This window comes from Notechis scutatus, chromosome 2, assembly GCF_049901735.1.
Source record: "Notechis scutatus isolate UNSWTSFEM ecotype Mainland chromosome 2, rNotScu1.2, whole genome shotgun sequence".
NCBI lineage: Eukaryota > Metazoa > Chordata > Lepidosauria > Squamata > Elapidae > Notechis > Notechis scutatus.
In genome coordinates this window covers 110,995,573-111,007,997 of record NC_142010.1, presented here as the reverse complement: position 1 = coordinate 111,007,997, position 12,425 = coordinate 110,995,573, and the positions used below count along the sequence as shown (strand labels likewise).

Genomic DNA, 12,425 nt, shown 5'->3' with positions numbered 1-12,425 from the left:
AATTTTCAAATATGCTATGTGTAAAAAAAAAAACCCAGCTTGACTGCTAATGAGGGCAACAATGCAGATCTTGTACAAATTTAATTTAATAATTAACAAATTTAATAATTTAAAATCTGGCTAGTAAACAGTTGATGTTAAACAAGTATTGGCTGGTTTACATATTACTAATCCATGACATGTTTAACCCTGGTTTATTAAGACATTGTGTTTATGCATAACATTGGTACAATAAACTGAGCTTTACAAATCACGGCTGGATCACAATCACACTAAAATGAAAATCAATTAACCACATGAAGGTTTCATACAAGGGAACACAGCCAATTACTTTAAGGTGACAATCATTCATTTCATTGAAAGAAAGTGTCATGGTTGCGAGTAAGGGTCCCAATCAAGTCAGGATTCTGAAGCTGTAGCTTTTCTCAAAGATCCATTTTATTGGGCACATCATATCGGCACATTGAAATGTGAAACCAACTCTAAATGAAACCCAGAAGAAAGAATAGACATCAATCCTCTCCCCCTTTATGTCACAGGTCACATTAACCAATCAGGTAGATGGCAGGCTGTTCGGCTGCTCCCTCAGGCGCTCGCTGAGATGACCTTGGTTCACATTCACATGGATCTTATTGCTGTTATGTCTGGCCACAATGGAGGAAAATATCCCACATCCTGTAGATCCCCCTCCCCTCCCATATATGTGGCATGTAAGAAATGAAGAAAAGGAAATATGGCTTCAGCCGAAGTCGTTTTGAAAGTTGACAGAAAAGCTATCATTACTGTAAATTTTCTTTAATTTAGATTATGTATGTCCACTGGATCAGAGTTGGGGCAGAGAGAGGAGAGACAAATGATAAATGAATCATGACATCATACAAACAACACATCTTACATCTTTGCATTACAATCATTTTATCTCATAGATATTATGATGCTTCTTTTATTTTGACTTCAGTGTAACTGACTACAGTTGTCACTACCACAACACCTAGCTATACCAATTATATGGGTTGGGGGTATTATCTCGCATTAGCCCATCCTTGACAGTAACTAATGATAATATCAAATGCAATAGAGAAACTCATCACAAAGTGGCTCTATTCAAGATATGTTTAGTGGATAATTCATTACTGGGAGATGGCTCATAAATGGATAAGCAGGAAAGAAAGGATAGAAGCAATATTTAGAGCACAATGTAAAGCAGAAAGCCTATTTCCATGATTAGTCTCTGCTTGGGAAAATAAAAAGGAATTGTTTTGGAGCTGTGGAGTTTACGCCAGACTTTCTCAGCCTCAGTATTTCCATCCAGGTTGTTGAAGGAACTTATCACAGAAAACTGTATGCAAAAATCAAGAGCGTTTAACCAAACTCATCACAGTGTTTCACTGAAAAAGAAATCGTGTGCACCAAACCGTCTTATAAATCAGACAAAAATCCCTTTTGGGCTCTTGGCTAAAAGAAAAAAACACCTGTGTGTACATGTAGGTTTTCACTTACTTTACTTCTTTTATGGAAAAAGTCAAATCTTTGCTCCAAGCGAATAATGTCCCAGGGAAGCTGTCCCCAAGCGTCATGCTTTTCTTATCACTTTTCTTAGTGAATGCTACAGACCAGCTGGAAGAGTTTTCAAGACAGGAGGTGTGCTTTAGATCCATCAGCGGGTTTTGTGAAATAGAATGTCACTGTCCTGCTGTATTTCTCCTAATCGATAAAAGCAAAAAACCATGATATATAATTATCTGAAGGGACACAAAGTACATCAGGAGAAAAATTTCACAAGTGTGGAAGTCTGACGTGGGGCATATCAGATGGCTGTATATCAGATGGAGGGCAATTATTAAGAGGTAAGCCAAAGACAAGAACCATTCTGGTGTAGTGGGCAAGGCATCAGGCTAGAAAGTGGGAAACTGTAAGTTCCAATACTGCCTTAGGCACAATGCCAGCTGACTGACCTTGGGCTACTCACTTTCGGACGCAGGAAGCAGACAAGGACAAACCACTTCTGAAAAACCACGCCAAGAAAATTGCAAAGACTTATTCAAGCAATTTCCAATAATCGGACACAATTGAAAGGAGGGGGGGAAAAATACCCGAAGACATTATCAGCAAGCATTTGAGTTTGCCCAAACAGCAAATTTAGCAACAGAAAACATGTGCTGATAATGTACATTTAAGCCAGGACTGGGCAAATGTTCTTCCAAATGTTCTGGTCTTCTATCTGCTGTAGGCAAAACTGCCAAAGTCAAGAAATTGAAACACCCAGAAGGAGGCAGATTGCCTGTGTCTGGATGGAAGCCTTTTTATTCAAACAACAACAGTTCTAATAGCAACAGAAAGAAACCGCTCTTAACAGAGAAACGGTGGGAAGATAAGTAGCAAGTAGACCAAGACAATTTCTATGCTCCCCAGCACAGACTTTTCTCCTCAGAACTAAATTCATCTACCCATGCTAAATACTGTTAAAATCTTTCTTTCTCTCACACAGGCGCTTTCTACTGTACTTCATTCCTCTAAAGCAAGGGTCTTCAAACTTGACAGCTTTAAGGCTTGTGGACTTCAACTCCCAGAATCCCTGAGCTAACATGACTGCAGGAAGAATTCTGGGAGTTGAAGTCCACAAGTCTTACAGCAGTCAAATTGGAACACCCCTGCTCTAAAGACATACAAATGCTTCCCTTTGCAATTAATGTCATTATGGTAGGGATCTAAAAAAAATATTCCATGTGTGGACCATTTTATGTATGCAGTTTTGGCCTATTTACAGAACAAAATTAGGGTGTTTCATTCCAGTATGGACTGAAATATGATAGTCCTGGACAAATGTGGTTTGCAATGGGGAGTAACTGGGAAGGGTGGGGGGGAGGAGAGAATCCAAGATTGAGTATTTTTCTTAATGCTGATGTGTGAGAACATGGTGCATGGTACAGCAGAACTTGAGAGAGAAAAGGAGACAGGTGGAGGGTGTAGCAGTGGAATATTATCATCCGTGGCTGGAGACAGGCAGAGGAGAAAAGGAAGATGTTAGGAATTCAGGATCCAGAAGGATATGCTTGAAGTCTGTTTCTTGCTGCTGGGATCATCTCAGGAATAAGCAGGCACATAAGCCAATACACTAGGGGCAGGTTATGGCTCAGAGAGGCAGGGTTAGGGTTAGGATTTCGTTTCAAGGAATGACTTCAGATCCTTAAAACTGTTCTTAGATTTACAGTGAGGAATTAGACCACCAAAGACAGCCAGGAAGAAAAATAGGTCTGGATTCACGAATGAAATTTACTGATAAACATATCAGAATTTTATCTAGAAGAACTAAGCATAGAATCCAAGAAGAAAAAGCTGATGTTAAAATGATGTTCTGCTTGCCTCTTCTGTAAATGAGAGAACTGTACCAGCAAATCCACTCTTGCAGCCCGATCAACCACATACCTTGATATGTTTCAGAACTTTTTCTGCGGCTCCAGATTCAAGAAGAGTGACAGTGCAACCTCCAAAACCGCCACCAGTCATTCTGCTACCATAAACTCCAGGAACTTCCATGGCAGCAGCTACCAGTTCATCTAGTTCTGGACAACTAACTTCATAGTCATCCCTGAAGGGAGGAAAAATAGGTGATTTTTAAACAAAAAAGAGGGAAAAAACCCACTAATTATCAATTATATGGAAGGAAGGAAGCTACCCATAAAGGGGGAAGGTGGGAAATGGTTAGGACTTAAGAGTAGAACCAATCAATAGACATAGGATGGTACTACAGATGTACTTAATTTTCATCTTGGGATACATTAAAGCAGACCTGGGCATTTTACAGCCTTGAGACACATTCAGCTCTTTGGCTGTTTCCATCCAGCCCGCATGAGGTCAATCAGAAATTAGAAATCAGATGTAAATAAGTGTACACTATGCACACAATACAACTGATTGCTTTTATTTTGAAGGTTACTGCTATTTTTTTTCCAGTTGACCTTTGTGCATCACACCCGCTAATAGTTCAGCTCTCCCCAACAGTCTCAATTTCTCATGTAGCCTCTTGGGGCAATTAATTGCCCACCCCTGCATTAAAGTATATCACTTGCAATGCACAAATTCTATGTCAGAATTCCCCAACCTTTCAGAGTTGGTGGCCTGGAGTGGGAGGACAGGGAGAGGAGGGAATGATTTTGTGGGAGGAGCAGGTGCATGTGCGTGCATGTGCACAAGCGTGTGCAATGTTTGCAGTGATGCTCACATGAGTGGGACTTCAAGTGCCCACAAGGCTTGCACAAGTGGGACTGCAACCACCCAGCACAAGTGGGGCCACGACCACTTGCAACGACATTTGTGTGAGTCGGACCACGATCGCCCGTGATGCTCGCAGCGACTCTCATGCAGGTGGGGCCATGCGCGCACACTGACTACTCACACGGCCTGGTGGAGATTAGGCCACAGGTTGGGGACCCCTATTCTATGTCATTACACTGCATGTAAATCTTTGTTGAAGGGATATGGAAAAGAATGTGATACGCCAAACTGACTTCATTTACTCTTAGGAAGAAATGCCCCATATGGAATAAGTATGATTAAGGCTGATAATTTAGTTCACACTTTCTCTGTCTTATTTAAAAATGTGTCTTTTCTGGCCAAAGGCATGACAGATTGTGTTTATGGGTCCATCTGGCGATATACAAAAAACAGTAATTTGGAATATAAAAGGAATGAAAAATAGTAGGTCTACATTAAGGCGTTCTTAATTCTGTGAAACCAAAGAGATGCTATAGATGTACAAGTTGTCCTCAACTTATGACCACAATTGAGGCCAAAATTTATGTTGCTAAGTGATACATTTGATAAATGAATTTTGATTTTATGACTTTTCTTGCCACACTTAAGTGAATCACTGCAGTTGTTAAGTTAGTAACATGGTTAAGTGAATCTGGTTTCCCCATTGACTTTGCTTGTCAGAAGGTTGCAAATGGGGATCACAGGACCCCGGGACATTGCAACCGTCATAAAAGTGAGTCAGTTGTCAAGCATCCAAATGTAAATCATGTGACCATGGGGATGCTACAATGGCCATAAGTGTGAAAAAGGGTCATAAATAACTTTTTTTTCAGTGCCGTTGTAATTTTGAACGTTTACTAAGTGAACTGTTGTAAGTCGAGAACTACCTGTAAGTTGTGCTGATCTTCTGCAGTAAATAGCTTCGTTGTACATCCAATCTACACATACATACAGGGAAATCTTTACGTGGAAATTTCAAAAATGGTCCTTTGATTCTAAAAATGTTAATTAAAAATAAATACAAAAGGAATAACCTAGACCTGTGATGCCAAACCTATGGCACACGTGTCAGAGGTGGTACACAGACCCCTCTCTCAGCTCCGCCACACATATGCGTGTGCCTCCTACCAGCCAGCTGGTCTTCGGGTCTCTGCTGAGTATGCACAGGGGGGTGGGGCACACGCGTGGGAATGAACACTCATGCACGGTGTTATGATATGTACAGAATAACCCTTGAGTAACAAGGATATGCACACGGAAACGTTTATGAGAGTAGTTATGAATAATTATCCAGCCACACACAGATACACTAAACTGAGTTAAAGTTTACTTTAAGAAATAGCACAGTCCAATAAATGGTCCAGGTCATATATGTTTAACAGTCCAAAGAATATCCAATTACAAAGTCTTCTTACCAGTTGCCTTTGTCATTTACAGTAAACAAAAATATCAAAGTATAAGCACAGCAAAAATACAACAGAGAACCTTAGATAGCAACAGAATGTCAGAGAGACAGAATGTCAGAGAGAGCAAGCTATGATCTCTAGCTCCCTCTTATGGTAATTTGCAATATAATCAACCAATCAGAATATAGTATAAATCAATACAGTGATTTTGTCTTAAAGCTACAAACATACTTTGTTGGTTTATATATTGCCAACCCAACTAACTGGTGGACAGATTCCTAACATGCGGGGACATGCAGTGCATGCGCGGGTCTCGCACACATGCGTGCGGGCAGGGCACTTGCGTGGAGGACAAGCATGCATGCGCGGGAGGGCACCGTATGTGTGGGGGATGCATGTGCATTGCCTTTGGGGATGCGCGTGCACGCTTTGGGGACTCGGTGCTGAAAAGGTTAGCCATCACTGACCTAGACTGTATATCAGCTTCAGACTGTGGCCTTACCGTAAGGAATTGTGGCTCTCTACCATCAGCTTTCCAAACCTCTTATAATCCTTGGCCTCCAGGGCCTCGGCTGCCCTAGATGTGCGTTCAATCTCTCCGATCACATGCCTGGCTCGCCTGTACATCTCCTTACTCAGGAGGCTCCTGGACTCTGGAGAAAGAGAGAGAGAGAAACAAAATGAAACAAGATTCAATCAGGGCTCAAAGGTTAAAAATGATCCCCAAATGGAAAGTTTTGAGCTTCCCATATGCTTTCTGTCTCCTCCTGTATGATAGTACAGGTAATAATCCTCCTTTAGCAACTGCTTTGTTCAATGACGGTTTGCAGTTAACAACAGCCATGAAAAAGTAACTTTAAAATATGCTAACATTTATGACTTTTCCCGATCTGTAAAGCAAAGGCAAGCCGAAGTAAGATCATAAGCCAATCACACTGTTTCTCTTAGCAATTACTTTGTTTAATGACTGAGTTATCAGTCCAAATTGTGCTATACGAGATCTACATGCATGCCCAATATGTCAATTGCCCCTCTCCTTTCCATCTCCCCTTGCTCTGTAACAGCTGTACAAAACTTCAGATGTTCTGAAGGATGGAGGCTGACATGCACCCCCACCGACCCCTTTTTCCCAAATAATGTTTACCCTCTAAGTCTGACATGCTGGCTTCTCTCAGGCTTGCCTTTCCCAGCATCTTCGCTGCCTCTTCGCACTGACGCCGACGTGTGGGATACTCGCTGCCTGTCAAAGTATGTCGTACATTGGAGTTGGTGATGAGAACAACTAAGTCTGGGTCAGTCAAAGGGACCAGGCGAGTTTCCAAGGACCTTGAATTACAAGAAGACATAATTAGATCACACGAAATCATCCTATAGGACCTAGTAGAGGTGGTTACTGGGTTTAGTTATTTATACATAATACCGAAAAGAGCTGTCATTATAAACCAAAGTACATTGTCCACATAAAACAACTTTAAAAATTCAATGCTTTAAACTTTAAACCTGCATTCTGAATTCTAAATTGTACATGAGGGGTATGCATTACATTCTAACAATTTCTAATCTTCTATAAAAATATTCATATATCCATTAAAACAGTGATCCCCAACCTTTTTTACGCCGCGGCCCGGTATCCCCAACCTTTTTTATGGCGCGGCCCGGTACCGACAGGGCGCCATCTTTTTGATGAAAGTCAGCTGGCTCACGCACTTTCATCAAACAGATGCGCAGCGTGAGCTTTCGGTGAAAAGTGCTTCCCGGTGAGCTCACCGGAAGCACTTTTTCATCAAAACAAGATGGCGGCGCCAGCGCTTCGGTGAGCTTTTCCGGGTAGAAATGGCTTTCTACCGGAAAAGCTCACCGAAGCACTTTTTCATCAAAACAAGATGGCGGCGTGCTTCAGTGAGCTTTTCCGGAGAAATGGCTTCACCGAAAAGCTTTTCATCAAAACAAGATGGGGGTGGTGAGCTTTTCCGGTAGAAATGGCTTTCTATCCGGAAAAGCTCACCGGCACTTTTTCATCAAAACAAGATGGCGCCGCCCAGCGCTTCCGGTGAGCTTTTCCGGGTAGAAATGGCTTTCTACCCGGAAAAGCTCACCGGAAGCACTTTTTCATCAAAACAAGATGGCGGCGCCCAGCAAGCCAGCGGCCCGGTAGGACTTGTTCCACGGACCGGTACCGGTCCGTGGACCGGTGGTTGGGGACCCCTGCATTAAAACATTGGGTATTAACTGTCAACTTAAAGGACATAAATGAGTACACTCATTCTCCTAACGGGGAATACCTCAACACTGGTTATGGGCCCAGACTCAGACAACTGAAAGTTAGTGTGAATACACAGTACCGTATACAGCTCCATCCCCAGCCTCAGCAACTTACCCAGGGCTTAAGGTTGAAGGGTTATCTGAATGCCCTTTGAGAATTTTATTCCATAAATACTTTACGGGAAGTTTTTTTTTTTAACAGAGCATCATTATCCTTCTTCTCTTCTGAATACTGTTAACTTAATCAGATGAGATAACTGATCTGTGGGGACATGATCTCTCGATGTAGATGGAAGAAGTTACAAGAGAACAACTTATTGCCACATTCTGACCTGCAGTCTATCAGCAAGGCATGTCCTTCCTTCCCCATCACGGAGATAAATTGGTCCATGATACCACAAGGCATCATTGCAAAGGTGTGTTCCGCTTTCTGGCACACCAGTGCCTTATTAACTGGATCCCTGTCATCTGTATCAAAGAAGAAAAATATCCATTGACAATTTAGTACTTTATTTCCATATAAGGGAAAGAGGGCCAAATATAATTTTTTTTGATGGTACATATACATATATGTGCAGATGTATATATGTGATACATATACATATATGATACATTATACATAATGTGCAGATGTATAAAAAGTTCAGCCTTCTAGTGCTTGTTTTCAAGGGTTTGAGATCTTTACAATGGGTATGGCCAAGAAAATCATGTTCCATGTTCCAACTTTATTGTTCTCTGCCTATTACACAGAAATCTCTCCAGAGTGGCCAATCTCATCTGGGAATGAGCAGATAAAGCTCCAAGGCAATAGGGGAGATGAGACCTCACCCTCTTGTGTTTATATAGTGAATCCAGCCTGATTCCTTGCTTGAACCCTCCTCCCAGGAGGGATAGTTGCTGTCCAAGAACCCTTGATACATTGTGTGAATTCAGCTACTGTGCTTTGTAAACGATGATTAATGCCTTAGAGCAGGGTTGTCAAAATGGCAGCCCATGGGCCGGATGCATCACACGCAGGCCACACCCACTCCAGCTCTGCGAAGGGGGAAAATGTCACGAAACATTACAGAATGGCAACATGACGTGGCGAGTTTGACAGCCCTGCCTTAGAGGGTCATCCATTAAGTAAATTCTAATTCACTATTTTGTTTTTAACGGTGATCATGCAGGTGCTTGAAAAAGAGAACCCCAGAACCTATAAAAGTTAGTCTTTCTCCATCTAGCCTGGTGTGGTCTTCCCTGAGTGGTAGCAGCTTTCTAATTTGGCAGAGTATTTGAAATTTGGAATTTCCAGGGATTGCAGCACATCTTTACAAAAAATCTTCAGCTGTGTGGTCAACCTCAGTCTCATTTAGCTAACAAAAAGGGAGTAGAAATTTCAGGTTGAAAAATATATCCTAGACCAGGCTTCTAAAGGGCTACTTTAGTTGGTTGATTGTGGCAAAGAAAGGCAGGAAACATTATTTACTTCCATCTCATTATCTGGATTTTGCCCCTCAGCCCCTAACTTTCCCCAACATGGCTGTTCTCCAGGTGGATCATCTTCAGTCTCAGAATTCCCAATAAAGCTGGATGTGTTGAAACCAGTTCCTTTATCCTAATACTTTGCTATAGTTATTTTGAGGGTAAATAAATATATTTCAAATGTCACTGTTGGCACCCTAAAGTGGTCAAGTGTTCTTTTAAATTCTTCTCCTGGTAGATTAAGATTGGGGATTGAGAAATAAAGCCTTATATTCTCTCTCTCTCTCTCTCTCTCTCTTCTCTCTCTTCTCTCTCTCTCTCCCTCCCTCCCTCTCTCTCTTTTAATTTGGATTAGTTAGCTAAAACAGTAACAATTACCCTGAATTGATGGAAAACACAGGAGATAGGAAAACCAAAATGCACCTTCTATGTTTATTTAATGAATGATTGATTAGCTTGTTACAAGAGCTTCTTTTTCTCTTTCACAATTGTTTCCTTTTCCATCACTTTAATTTGCCCCACTATCAACTGCCTCTTCTTTCAATCCAGAAAGAAAGAAAGAAAGAAAGAAAGAAAGAAAGAAAGAAAGAAAGAAAGAAAGAAAGAAAGAAAGAAAGAAGGAAGGAAGGAAGGAAGGAAGGAAGGAAGGAAGGAAGGAAGGAAGGAAGGAAGGAAGGAAGGAAGGAAGGAAGGAAGGACTTTAAAAGAGAAGGATTGAAAGAAGACAGGCAGTTGATGGTGGGGCAAGTTAAAGTGATGGAAAAGAAGGAAAAATAACTTCCTTCCTATCCAGTTAGCACTTCACTTGCTTTATGGAGAATGCAAGTAATAATCTGCTGTTTCATCATAGGCATAGTATAATTCTTACCAGGAGAGAGTTGCTGCAGGAAGGTGTACATGGCCACTTCTAAGGAGGCTGAACTTGAGAGACCACCACCTATTGGTACATTACTCTCTATCACAACATCAAAGCCTGGGAGAGGGCCAGCTATAATGAAACAGAAAAGTAGCACAACATAATTCAAGGCACACCCCACAAATAATTGTAATTAAATGGACTATTCTGAAAAGCATCACATTTAACTAAAAATCTGTCAAGAGTTTGAGAAAGATGCTTTAAGTGGAGGGGTCAAAGACACTGGCTGGAATTGCCTATTCCAATGCTATCTTGTCTTTGTGGGTGATGGGGACCCAGTTAATGGATTATACGGCAACCAGTTTAGCATTCTGTGAGGGAGATTTGGTAGGAAAATCTTCCTAAAGCCCTACTCAGGATGAGGAGACAAGGAATATTTCAATCCCTCTATTGAATAATGTTATGTTATAGACTTTCATCACCTCATTCCTGCCAAAGAGACTCTGTGGTGAGGGAGTCACTTGGGGAAAGGACAGAATTTTGACTGGATTGTTGAAGCTGAAGAACTTTGACTGGATCTTCAGCAGCTTTGCCTGCTAATGTTTCTTTACTCCCTTCTTACAGATGCTCCAACTGCCGAACCTCAATCTTAGATTGATTTTGGATCTTACCTTTGTAATGCTGGATAACCCCTTTTACATAATTAGCCCAGTGAGGTTCTCCGGGTTTCAAGGAAACACCTTCCCTTGGAACTGAAAACTGCAGAGTTTTAGGCTCTTCCGCTTCCTCTGCAGTTGTAGTTATGGATATTATTCCATCTTCCCTTGGACTCCCAACCACGACTGTTCTCATCTGTATGGCCTAAAGAAAGAGAGCACTGAATAGGGTAGCAGTGGAAAATCAACTGATTTTCCAGCAGTTGATGAACTACAACTCTCAGTGCCCTCCACCACAGACTGGGACTGCTAAGGATTGTGGTTCTGCAACATCTGGCGTACAATATGTCATGTCCAGTGTAACTAAATACAAAAGATGGGCAAGGTTCCTAAGAAACGCTTTTTGCATTTTCTTCCTCCCTTATAAATAGAATAGAATTCTTTATTGGCCAAGTGTGGTTGGACACACAAGGAATTTGCCTTGGTGCAAATACTCTCAGTATAAATAAAAGATACATTCCTCGGGAATCATAAAGTACAACACTTAATGATAGTCCTACGGTACAATAAGCAATCAAATCATACTAGGAAACAGACATGCAGAGGAGCCCAGGAATGAATAGAAATGAGGATGAGGAATAAGAAAGGAGTGTAGATATAGAAGCAGCAGAATTACTCTTCCTGAGGTTTTCAATTTTGGTCACTAAGGTTAATTATTATAATGGAGAAAAGCCTTTTGATTTGTAATGATTTCTCCAATAAAGAGCTTAGAAACATTGAGTATGCCTATTCACTGATGTGTTTCCCAAAATACACAATTGCTGACTTCACACATCACCCCTGGCTAATCTATGGCTTGATATTGTGCAAACTCAGCCAGTGTGATGAGTCTGGGGTTCAATGTGTTTGATGACCTAAGGCAGTGATCCCCAACCTTTTCGACGCCGCGGCCCGGTACCGGCATCAGCTGGGCGCCACGGCCCGGTACCGGCATCAACTGGGCACCATCTTTTTTGGCGAAAAAGTGCTTCCGGTGACCTCACGGGAGCACTTTTTCGTCAAAAGATGGCGGCGCCAGCGCTTCGGTGAGCTTTTCGGGTAGAAATGGCTTTCTACCGGAAAAGCTCACCGAAGCGCTCCATCTTTGATGAAAAGTGCTTCCGGTGAGCTTTCTACCGGAAAAGCTCACCGGAAGCACTTTTACCAAAAAGATGGCGGCGCCAACAACCAGCGGCCCGGTAAGGCTTGTACCGGTACCGGTCCGCGGACCGGCGGTTGGGGACCCCTGACCTAAGGCATTTGGATTAATTCAGCCACCAGACATCCTCAGATCAGAGCTGCAGAAAATGGTACGGTAAGAAAGTAAATTTGGAGATGTGGTAGAAATCTTACAGCACACATATAGAAATCTGCTTTCATCACACTGGATGGAATCTGTTGTTATTCATACTTTCACAAATTGCCACCACTGTATAGGATATCTTGTAGAATACAAAGAAATAAGTGGCTTCCAATTTAGAATGAAGT

General features: G+C 41.8%; 1 protein-coding gene across 2 annotated transcripts in view; it reads right to left on the bottom strand.

Annotated features, from left to right (window-relative positions):
* Positions 1 to 179: 179 nt before the first annotated feature.
* The window catches only part of GALK1 (galactokinase 1), a 16,529-nt gene continuing 4,283 nt past the window's right edge, over positions 180 to 12,425 (bottom strand). For both annotated transcript variants that reach the window (XM_026667481.2, XM_026667483.2), the window contains 7 exons: positions 10,914 to 11,103; positions 10,255 to 10,374; positions 8,255 to 8,390; positions 6,805 to 6,986; positions 6,163 to 6,313; positions 3,427 to 3,589; positions 180 to 1,704 (listed from right to left, as the gene is read on the bottom strand). In XM_026667481.2, the coding sequence (XP_026523266.1) occupies positions 1,630 to 1,704; positions 3,427 to 3,589; positions 6,163 to 6,313; positions 6,805 to 6,986; positions 8,255 to 8,390; positions 10,255 to 10,374; positions 10,914 to 11,103 (1,017 nt within the window). In that variant the 3' untranslated portion in view covers positions 180 to 1,629. The remainder of the gene's footprint in view (positions 1,705 to 3,426; positions 3,590 to 6,162; positions 6,314 to 6,804; positions 6,987 to 8,254; positions 8,391 to 10,254; positions 10,375 to 10,913; positions 11,104 to 12,425) is intronic.